Source organism: Daphnia pulicaria, chromosome 1 (assembly GCF_021234035.1).
Source record: "Daphnia pulicaria isolate SC F1-1A chromosome 1, SC_F0-13Bv2, whole genome shotgun sequence".
NCBI lineage: Eukaryota > Metazoa > Arthropoda > Branchiopoda > Diplostraca > Daphniidae > Daphnia > Daphnia pulicaria.
In genome coordinates, this window is record NC_060913.1 from 4,659,337 (window position 1) to 4,671,402 (window position 12,066).

Below are 12,066 nucleotides of genomic sequence, written 5' to 3' on the forward strand. Positions count from 1 at the left end.
ATAGTAGGATCGTCCTCTCTAGCGGATTGGAATTAAGTCATTGTATACGTGTGTGTGTGCGCTGCACCGCGCCAACTGGAAAACACGTCCGCTAATAAGTTCATTACGGGTTGTTCCTCAAATGAGCTTACGGATCCTCCCACGTTAAACTTTTGCGGCCCAGCCTGGAATGCGGCAACTTCCTTTTCCAGTAAAATTTATTTTGTCCTTTTTGGCTTTTTTCTTTTTTCTTAAAATAAAAAAATTCTCGGGATGATTTAAAGGAACGTGCCGACGTGGTCGGGGGGCTGTCACGGTGTCGTAATAAGTCTGCCCTCCCTGTTAAGCTTCACGGTGGCGGGTAGACTAGCTAGCTAGCTCGTCTGAAGCTCTTTAAATCAATTATCGATCATTGGTATTGATGAGAGCTCCTGTTGTGTGTGTGTGTGTTGTTGCCCGGCGTTCCCCTGCTGCAATAACGCCTCTTCTTCTTTCTTTTTTCACTTCCCCAAAGCTAAAGAGAGACATATGGCAACAGCTAGAGCGGAAAGACCATGGGCCGACGTCAATCTGCATCTCTCCTACCGACGCCTTCGCTTGCCGCCACCGACGCCACCAACCGCCCCGGGGAGACGAAAGTTTAATGAAGATGAGGAATGAAAAGTTATCCCGCTGCCGCCGCTGCTGCTGCTGCTGCTGTGTAATGCAGAGACACGAGGAAAGGACACACACACACACACACACGGTCTGGGTATATATACATCGAATAGAATTTAATTGGGCCTCTACATGAGTCACGGGACCGGAAACACTATCTAGGCTCGTTCAACCTGTCGTTCGCCAACTCTTTTCCCCCTTGTTTTCCAGCTGCTTTGGCTCAGTGTTCGAGTTCCTTTTTTTTCTTCTTCTCTCTACCATTATTCTCGGTCTCTATTTTCATTGGTTTCCTCCCAATTAAGAGGATTCAGGACTTTGAACAAGATTACAAATAGGGGAGAAGAAGAAGAAGAAAGAAAAAAAGAATCTAAATATATATAGACACCCGGTCCTTTTTTCTTAAATTCTCGGCGATATTATACACGGCGGATGGCAATAGGAGAGCTGCGCCCGATAGAACGGGGCAGATGTCACGCATCTCAAATTGGGACGATTTGAATAATCGTCCAGTCGTGAAATCATCGTCTCTTTTTTTCTTTTTCTTTACATTATTATTCCCCTTTTCTTTTCTTTTTTTGGCCCCCCTCTCGTTCTACCGAATCAATACTTTGGATAAAAGATGAGGAGCATTTAATAATGGATTGATATCTCTCGATTTTCTTTGCGCTTCGCCTCTTAACAGTCAATTATAATCTTACGAGAGAAGGCTATCAAGCTTTTTAAATTCTTTAGGGCCAGCTAGCACTTTCGGGATCTTTCCAGAACTTTGAGTTCGGAACGTGTTTCCTTAGATGGAAACAAATTTCACTCAATGGCCGGGAATAAAGAAACAATTGAATTTCCGATAAATGTTTTCTTTTCTTTTTCCTTCAATTTTTCAGTGCACACTCTATGCAAATGTTTTTAATCAGCAATTGATTATTCACCAATCGACAAACTTTTCTTCTTTGTTTAGAAAAGAAAAAAAGGGGAGAGAGGAGGGAGAAAATGAGGGCACAATATTGAATCAACTTTTCATTAGAGAGCAAAGCCGAATGAGACGTTAATGGAATAACGGGGGGGTTCACGGGTCGTCCAGCAGTGTTCATCCGGAGGCGGGATTGAACGCGGGACGAGAGAAACAACAACAATGTAACCCTGATGTTTCCATGGGAAACATAAAGAGAGAGAGAGAGAAGAAGGGTGGAATGAGGATTCATACATCCAAACCCGGTGAAATGTAAAGATCAAAATTGGGAGAACTGACGGTCCCGATGGAACGCACACAGTCAGCGTTGAAAAACGTTTGAAATCCCCGCGCCGAATCAGCGAGCCTACGGCCGATTTTCATAGAGCAATCATCGGCCTTTTATGAGGGGCTTCCAAGTTAGATTACAGACAGTCGGTAAATATATACATGGTCTGCCTGGCCAGAATGAAATTCTCCCCCACCAAAAAACAAGACACACACAAAATGTGGTCAATTGAATTTAGTAACATTAACAATGACAGGACATAAATCGATGACGACGTCGCCTTGAGGGACTTCCCATCAACGTCACGACCGCCAGTTGTAGAGTTGGGGAATTCAATCGCTTAGCGGCTAATTCTTTCCGCTAACATATAAACACGATAAGATCGAGAGGGTCTGTCGGTGGTCCCTAATAGAATATTTTAAATAATAAAAAAAAAAGAAAAAAAGAAAATGGAAATATTTGATAATAAGCGGCTGTTTGTTTTTCCTCCGTTCGATTCGGCACGGCCGTTTTGGGGCTGGGCCGCTGGGCTGTGCTGGGTAAATTTCTTTTGCCTCGTCATATATTCACGGTGCCAGGAGCAGTCAAAGCTGTGCGGTGTGTGGACTATAGCGGTGGCAGCTTTGCTCGGCGTGCCGCAAATATTGACTCGCACTCGTTTATTTATGTGTGTGCATGTGTGGCTGGAAGCGCTGCCACCCCATCGCCCTGTTGTCGCTCGCTTGTCGCAGCAAGGCACGCACCCGACATTCCCGCAAATGAAAAACGGCTGGCTGAAAGGGGAATCATTTAATGTAATAAAAACAAAATCGCCCCCCAACCAGAAAAAGTTTAAGCGTCGCGGCGAAAAAAGTTTCTCCAAGGTAACCGTCACACATCAACCAAACAGCCGGGCGATATTTCAATCATGGCATCAGACCGTCTTTTCAATACCTATTCGGCGGGAAAGGTAGTAGTATATAATACCCCTGGACCGAAAAAGTTTGTTTCCAATTTCATGAAATTCCCGCCGAAAGCTATTACCTATTTGTATGGGGAAGCTATGAGAAAGAGAGAGATTGAATCGAAAAGTATTACTGCGATTTATTCCGTGCCATCAAATGTCTCGTAATGGGATCTAACGGCTATAGCGTTTGTTTGGCAATGAGGACACGTCAAGAACATATCATAAGCCGGGCAGACGTCCATATAAAATAGAATACACGCGTACACATATTTTTTTTTCTGGGTTAAGTACGCAGTTTCTTCTTCAGAAAAGAAGAAAAATTTCTGCAATCAACTGCACAGACCGCTCTCTCTCTAAATGACTGGACAAAAGAGAACAGCAGCAAAAGTTACAAAACACGCAAACGTAATCCAGCCCTGTATTAAAAGCTCCACGTTAATGGGTAATGATGCTTCCGCAAGGCGGACGGGAGGGGGTTGGCTCGTGTCAAAAAATCGCATCACAGAGACTGGCGGCTATTGATTGAACGACTTCCGTCATTTACACGGCACCCTCTTCTTCTTCTATCCGACTGGCGGGCGCATATTGCATAATGATGGAAGGTAAATTAGCAAGGCATGGAACCGGTCAACATAATGAAAAGTAAAGCGAGTAAAAGGGGACTGATGGAAAAGCGTTTCGAACCCAGTTTTCTCTCTCAGAGTTCCGGCACTTTTATCGGAAGGATCTCGTCTGTTGAACTCGGGTAGTATAGTACTTGCTGCCAAGTGCCAACATCCATATCGCTAGGGAACGAGAGCGAGGGAGCTAAAAAATATGAGAATATGTGCATGTTCCCCTACTCTAACGACGTCGTCGCTTGGTAAATGAGTGGCCGAGCTGCTTCTCCTTCTCTCTCTAACGCAGAGAGTTATGGCACGAAAAAAAAATCGTTCGTTTTCTTCTTCTTCCTTCTCTTCTCCTTCTTCCCCTCCATCTCTCTCCCTTTTCCTCTTCTTCACTCGCGCACGCATTCCGTGAGCACCAGCCCAGAAAGGAAAACATGTCATCCATCGTAGCGAACGTCCGTTGTCGTAGAAAGAAGAAAAAACCCTTCGACGCTTCAAAAGTTCCAACTTTGCTCCGTCGAATTCGAGAAATAAATTCTCATAACCCCCCCACCCAAAAAAGCGCAAGTTGCACATTGTTTCTGAACTCAATGCGGTCTCATTATCAAGACGAGCGGGTGTAGGCGAAAAAGAAAAAGTCGATCCGGTAGGAATAATACAGTCGAGGAAATAGTTGAAATTAAAAAGAAAGAAAAGTCTATTGCCAGGCGCTTTTGTCCGTTCGTCGCTTTTCTTCTAATAAATTTGCATGTCGTAGAGTGCTCTGCTGCAGACAGAATTAGCTCCGTCGACACATTCGGGATCCTGTTTCTCAAGTTGGTGGAGCGCACACACTAGATCCCCCTTGTGTGTGTGTGCAGGAAGAGAACGACAACGATTGGAAAAGAAGAATAAACTCGGCGATCGATCGCTAGCGTATATAACCAATGAGACAGGAGCTGGAACGCGATAACATCCACGTATATACTCACGCACACACAATGTCGGCCTATAACGCAGGGAGACCAGAGAGAGAGAGAAAGAGAGAGGGCGATTAGAAGAAGTTAAAACTAAAATAAATAAAAAATAAAAACAGGAGAGCCAACAAAGAGAAATACAATAGAAACCGTGTGTTCTGGTTATCATCATCGGGAGCTCTTGTATCTCTCCAAGACCAAATGTGAATAAGGGTTTCCTCTCTCTTGCTCTCTACATTGGCAACGACGATTTTGTTGTTGCATTAGATTTGGTTGGGTTGAAAGAAAACAGGATTCAGTCATTCATTCAGTTGCGGTTTGTGATGAGATTATTGGTATCTCAGTCGATGTATCAATGTGTTTTCTCGGAAAAGAACCGTGTCCATTAGAATCCAGTCCGTTCCCGTCCCAAGAAGAAAAGACTGGATGACAACAGTGACAAAGAGGAGTATAAACAACAACAACAACAACAACACTGTGGGGGAAAAAAAATGAACAGGGGAAGGTGGGAAGATTCTGTTTCATCCGTTCAACAACAAACGGAATGAAACTCGAAACGTTCGCATGAGCAAAACGGAATTGTTACGTACGTTTATCCAGTTCAAAGTAGCACATGGTTTGACCCATGGCTGACCGCCACCAAAACTCATTCTGCCCACTGGTTAGCTGAGAGAAGCATGGCCGGCGCTTTTTCTTATAATCCATCCACAAAAATGGGTATTAAAAAAAAAAACGGAATACACACCCCCGGTTACAGTTCAGCGATTCCGGAGCACAAGTTTCGTTTATGGTTATCACGATTGCCTCTCTACTTGATCCGGAGAGAGCCTATCGATCGATTGTTTGGCAGTCACGCGACTACACCCAACATTTCCGAAAATATTCGACACCACACCACCACCGCCACCAAAAGTTCAGTGCGCAATATACTCAAGCGGCAAGCGTCCACAATCACTGAGGAAGGGTTTCAAAATTTCGATCTGTCCGTTTCGGGATCCTTTCGTCTGACCACAAATCAGAGAGTCAAAATCTAACCGCCTAGAACAGCTGCGGATATTTATCGTGCTTCACTTCGGCCGTGTTTCCCCCTCCCTTGTAATTTCTATCTTTTTTCTATTACACTTGATTTGATTTGTCGAACTTGTGATTTTGGGGTCGAGCAGAGTGTTCCAGCGCGTGGTGAAACCGTTATTTTTGATTAAAAATTCAAACAAAAATTATTTGTGAAAAAAATTAAAACAAATCAAAATGATTTTTCCTTTTCTTTTCTTTCTCGTTTTTTGAGGATGAGTAGACACGGATCGGATCACATGGTCACGTTGTGGCCGCTGGGGGGGAGGGGGGTCTGGTGTGCTAGTGCCTTAGCTGGTCGTTGGCTGGGCTTGGCGGCTGGACGTCATCCTATCATCTGTCACGATGATGACGTAAACTGGAAATCACACATTCTTGCCACCGACAGCATAACAAGCACGACACTACTTCACCAACACTTGCGGCCATCCCCGTAGGTTTTCGCATCGATTTGTCATTTCTTTTCGGACACAGACGAAATCAAATCCTTCCTCATATCACACACACAAAAAGAAAAACGCAACTCTTTATTTCTTATTTTTTTCTGGTTTTGTTTCAACGTTCCGGGTCTTGTAATTTAGATTCGGTTCCGCCTTGGTGGCTCACATCATTATAGCGTATAAATACATGAAACCCAACCCCGGCGCGTTTCGAAAATTCACGATAGCGGTCGCTGCGGTACCGGTCGTTGGCAGTACAAGGAGCGATCGATCACGCAACCGGCACAATAGTAGTATCACCGAGCCAAGAGGAAACTGCGGCTGCAACTACAGTAACGACGTTGCTGGATGTCGTCTGGTCAAGTAGCCGGTAACAACGAGCGAGAGAGAGAATACGGACGAAGTTGATGACTCAAGAGAGCGTCGCATGTGACGACGACGACAAATGAAAAAAAAATCGCAAACGGAAATTCTCCCAGAGATTGAAAGCTTTCCATCTACTACCAACACTGCTGCTGCTGCTGAGCCTGCCTGCCTGCCTGCCTGCTGACAACGCTGTTTTTATCCATCCATGCACAGCTTCCCGTCCGGCCATCCATCCATCAATTGGTGTGCAGTGGGGGCCACCAGAGTCAGCGAGAGAGACAGAGGAGAGAAATCTTCTTTTTGTGAAAAGGGTTTTTCGTTGGCAAAGGCCGGCAGAAGAAAGGCCATTCACTTCGTCGACAACAACAACTGCACCACACGTGCGCACTTGAACCGAAAACCAACCAAAAGAAACGCACATGTCGGCTGCGTGACAGAGTCTCTACTTCTTCTTTCTGGGACTGCAAAACCAAAAGCCAAAGGGCCTTTTCTTCTTCTTTCATTTTTCTTCTTTTTTTCGCTTTGGCTTTGCCTTTTCGCACTCGGCTCAGTTTACGACGACCGATAGCCTCACTGACGGCCAACGCACGCAACGCACAATCATCCGAGTTGCAGACAAGATAATTGCGCTGATGAGTTCACCGAGATGGGAACGTGCGGAGGTGGACAACCTCGAAACTATATCGCAAATAAAAAAGAACAGGGGGGGAGAAAAAAATTCCCAACAACACACGCACCGTCCGGAGGAAACAAAAAGAAGTTCCGCACGCAGGGCAACAACAACAACTGAAGAGGAAAAAAAAATTGTGGGCGGAATTGATATTGCCGAATTGGAAAAACAACAAAAAATAACAAAATGGTTTTTAGAGATGCGATGCCGTGCGTGTTGACTGCACGGCGGTCGCTTTCTGTCTGACACTCTGACGTGCCGGTCTCCCAATGTGTACGTGTGTGTGTGCTCCTTTTTCCCTTCTCTCTCTCGCCTAACTTTACTCGGTTGATGCTGGTTCATTGGCCGGCCGTCCCGCCGCTCTGTCAGCGCGCACACAGTGAAATAACAAAACAAAAACTGAGACTGAGAACAACCAGCCAACAAAATATCTCCCGAATGAAAGAGGTAGAGAAGAAGAAAAAGAAAATAAGAAAGACGCGATTCTCCTCTTTCCAGACCGGCAGAGAGAGAGAACGGACGGATCGCCCTTGACGGCCAGCTGTTGTTATATGCCTCCTGGCCCTCCTCCCCGTGTGTGTGTCTCTAGAACTCTTTTTCTTTCTCTTTTTCTTTTCATTTCCCACGTCTATTTTAGCGCTCGCACTCTTGCGTGTGTGGTTCAGAAAAGAAACATAAAATTACGTAATGAAATGAAACAGTTATCGATAATGGCCGGCCAGAACACCGTTCCCTTCCCGACGACGTCATGTGGCCTATCTTTTCAAATGTGTTATGTATAGGTAGAGTGGAAATTTCGACAGAGACGAGCAATAAATCATTAGTTTCATCTACAGGAAAACGCATATTTAGCGATGAAGCGATTTTTTAAAATGTTTTTAGAACGAAAACCAATTCCACGACAAATTATTGGACGTCCGTTATAAAATTCAACGATAAAAACAATCAAAGGTTGACCGGTGACATAACCAGGACATGAAGGAATCGGTGTCTCGTCCAGTCCGCACCTTTCCTGTTTTGCTTTTAACCATTTCACCAGTTGCATTTTCTTTTTTGACAAAAAAGGTGCGTTCGAGTACCCTACAACTTTTGGACTTTGTCCTTTACCTACCTCTCTTCAATTCCCAGTGATCATTTTAGCTTTCCAGCTTCCAACCAAACTTGTGCTTTTTAATTACAGACTTTTGATAGCCGCTGCCAACTTGACGCCTAGCAGCCGAGATGACAAGTTGCACACGCTGAATCAATCCAAACTTCCCGACATCCGCAATCCTGCTCTCTAACTTTGTTTTATCATTACGTTTAAAAGGCCCATTCTCGCAGTTGAATGACGTCTCGCTGATATTAAACTTTTGTGCGATTCATTTCGATTGAAAACCGAGGGAAACAAGAGACCCCCCCCCACTCCTTTCATCCTCCTTTCCCGCAAGCAAAATCCCTGTTTGTCTCATGTCCAAACTTTTAGATTCTAGATGATTCAACTTGACTGTGGCACCCAAAAATATCACAACCGCTTCCACGACGATTCACTAACCATCGTCGCACAACATACACAACAATTTCAATGAAAAATATTAATAATTTAATCTAAACAAAACACACAAACTGGTTAGGACTGATTGTTATCACGCTCTTACATCATCTGCCTTGTGTACACAACGAAAAGCGAGTCGCAGCAGTTGGTTCGGACGAGGCCTCGCTCCATTCCGAATCGAAAATTGCCAACTGACGTCGCATCCATGACCAAGTTCGTCACGTTCGCCGGCCCTAATCAAGCCAATTCGTGAGAAATGACATTTCGTGCCGTTTTCTTGCGACCAGCAGACTCTCTTCGCCTAGCCATTCACGATTCTCTTTTTGCTGTTGTTCCATTTTCGCTCCTTTTACAGGCGTATCCGTGATCCACTAGGGGGGCTCGCGCTGTTTTTCGGCTATTTCTCGTGACGCCCTTTATCTTTCTTTTCCCCCAAAAACTCTGGTGGCTACTGTTTTACACTCCCGTTTACTGTGTAAACTTCATTTCATGTTACATGCCTGAGTGTGCTGCTGCTGCTGCTGCCCGCCGACAGGAAAAGGCAGACGGACCAGTCAGCCTGTCTGAATGTCTTGTCTCTTTGTTTCTGCTTTTGGCCGGCCCTCCTCCTCCCTCATCTTTCATTCCCCACCTTGCACTTACAATCTCCTGTTCAATGTCTTCCGTTTTCAAATTCCCCCGGCCAAAGTTAAGCTGCTTCTTCAGGGAGGGAGCACAGTTTTGATCTTTGAGAGCTCTTTTGACCGATTGGGTGGGTAGCAATAAGACAACGCTGCTGTTCTTGTACATAGGAAAAACTTCAATTTCTCAGACAAATACTCTCCGGCTATTCTTTCCATATTTTTCTTCCCCTTTCAGTACACGCCTACACGGTACACGGTTGTAATACCGGCCGGCTTAAAAGAAAGACTAAAAGCTGATTACGTTCGTGAAAAATTGAAAGCCAGTGGGAGGAATACTGACATATCAGCGATTGACAAGTCGTCAAAAAGTATCGCGTCACATAATCCAGCTATACCTTTACTGATGTCGGATATGAGATCAGCGAGGACAGAAACTCAAGTTGGTAAATTTTGAAAAGAAGTGGGTAGACTAGAAATGGGAACAACTCCCGTCTCAGCCTCTCTCCTTCTTTCAAAATAAGCTACAAAAGAGAAATCACTCCAGCGATTGGATAAAAAGTATGCGCAAGACTTTTGGAACAAAAACAGTTGGGGGATACGAAAGAAATAAGTGAATAAGCTTTTGTTTGTTCAACGTGATTAGAATGCGGTTTTGGGGGTCTGCACCAGCTGCTGGTCACGTTCGAAGACGTTGGGGGATCACCATCCGTGAATGCTGAATGGTGTAAATAACCTCTCATCCATGATGGGATGATGTGTCATCACACGCAACCCGCATTATCCGGACTGCTTCCAGACTTGTGGGTTATCGATCACCAACCCGACAAATTTTTTCCACATTTGTACTGCTGATAACGGGAATCAGCGCCAGCAGTGCTGCACTGCATATGCTAAGTTTTTTACTCACGCCCACAACATCACAACTTATTCGCCTCTCTGCGTGAATTGTGTGGGCATCAATATGTTGGACACCTGTTTCACATTATGCATGTTCCCATTCGTCCTTTTCATTTTCCTCGTGATTGTGTTCTCGCATTTTGAGCGGGTCGCAAACGTCGGGTTTTGAAAGCCGCACAAAAATCGAACGAAAAAACCGGCGGCCAACTTCGACAATAACCAAAAAAGATGCCCAACACACTAATGCTGCTGCTGCTGCACTGTGAGTGTTATTGTTGTGTCGGTGGAATGGGTCGCTATAAAACAAAAGCAACCAAAAAACGCACTCAACGTGCGGGAAATCCCGTATAAGAAAGAAAGGCGAAATAAACTTTGAGGAAAATAAAAAAAGAGATTGGCCGACAATAGAGCAGCAGCAGTAAGCCACAACAAAGAGTGAAAATGGTCTTAAAAAGGTTTCTCCAAATTTCGTTTCCTTTTCACTCCTTTTGATAGCTATCGAGAGTATTAAAAAGAAGGATCCTTTCTTCGTGAGACATGCACGAGCACTTTCCCACTTCATAAAAAATAAAATAAAAAAAAAAAACATTTCTCCGAAAATGTTTGCGTGGCGTCTCGGGAGTTTTGACGACGTGGGCGCTAACAAAAAATGACGAGTTGATTTAAAAGACGGAACTCTAATTAAAATTGCATTTCAAGAGAAATCCTGGGCGCCGACCTATTCCGGCAATCCTATTTTGCGTTGAGGTTGTCGTGAATTTGATAACATTTGGGTTTGGGCAGTGACAATTGTCGCCTATTTATCCAGAAACACAAAGTGATTTTGGCTCGCATTTGGGCCTGACGCCGACATCTAGCAACAAGCAAAGGGACAAGACTCATTTTCTCCTTTGGTTGCGTGTTTGTTTGTTTTATTTTTTGGGGGGGTTTGAAGGAGAAAAGTTACGCTGCGGGTTGGTTGAACGGATGCTAGATGACGACTGGCAACGAAACGAAGACCGGGACGTGGCCCACCCTACACGCCCTGCCGACTCCCGATATCGATTGGAACCTCGTATCGAAATTGAACGAACGTGGCACGCATACTCCCCGACAAAGTTTCCACGTCGTCCTTTTTTTTGTTTGTCAACTGTTCGTGCCATTGACAAGGAAAACAAAACAGTTTTGAAAAAGGTATCGCTTACCCATTGGCCTGCGACTGGTGAGCGAGTTCCATGAAACAGGTGGCGGTAGGCTCTCCATGGACGACCTAGAACAAGCAACGCTGTAAGCTGGCAATTTCGGGACTTCCGACACACATCCGCTCCTTGAATAATCAAAAAAAGTTGAAGAAAATTGATTAAAATCACAAATTGAGAAAAATAAGCCAATCAATCAATCAATCAAAATATCTGTAATTTGATCGTCACCATTGGCTAATCATTTGATTGGATTTCACAATCATCGCCCCACGCATGGACAAACCGACACCTAATCCGTAAATGGATTCGTAGGCACAATCCATAAGTCCATCCAAGTAAAAAAGCGAAAAGGATTCGTAAAGAGGAAGTGAATTCTTCTGCTGTCGTCGCACAACTGAGTTCACTTTTTTGGTAAGGAAAAAAACAATCGGCAGGGGAATCGGCAGGAGATGCTCTCGTATCAGAGAGCAAGTTTGGCTGCTGCCTTCACAGTCGACAGACGATTGAGTGACACAAGTTAACGAACCACTTATCCGGTCAGCCTTATCTTAACGACTGTCCAGTCCCGACAGGCACAGCTCACGTCTATAGCCAAAAAAAACCAGAAACGTTTCAGTTACTCGACGTAGCGCAGCGCTGTGCTGTGCAGCTGCGTTCCCAATTTCCAATCCAGTAGACACAACAACAACAAATACAATTGAAAGAGAAAATGATTACGATAATAATGATTATTATTATCATTACAAGTTGGGGTCGAACACGATAGCTCGACGGATATTTTCGCTTAGTCCAGCGTTATTTCCCCGGGTAGGAATTGATCGAAACACGACGGGGAGAAATTAACAAAAAAATGTGTTTGTTGTGATGGGAAATGCACGGGCGAGTTAACTCATTACGGTCACT

General features: G+C 44.6%; 1 protein-coding gene across 1 annotated transcript in view; it reads right to left on the bottom strand.

Annotated features, from left to right (window-relative positions):
• The window catches only part of LOC124326452, a 36,918-nt gene that overhangs the window by 21,847 nt on the left and 3,005 nt on the right, over nt 1-12,066 (bottom strand). Inside the window, exon 2 of the mRNA XM_046785334.1 lies at nt 11,167-11,288. Coding sequence (XP_046641290.1) covers nt 11,167-11,224 — 58 coding nt within the window. The 5' untranslated portion in view covers nt 11,225-11,288. The remainder of the gene's footprint in view (nt 1-11,166; nt 11,289-12,066) is intronic.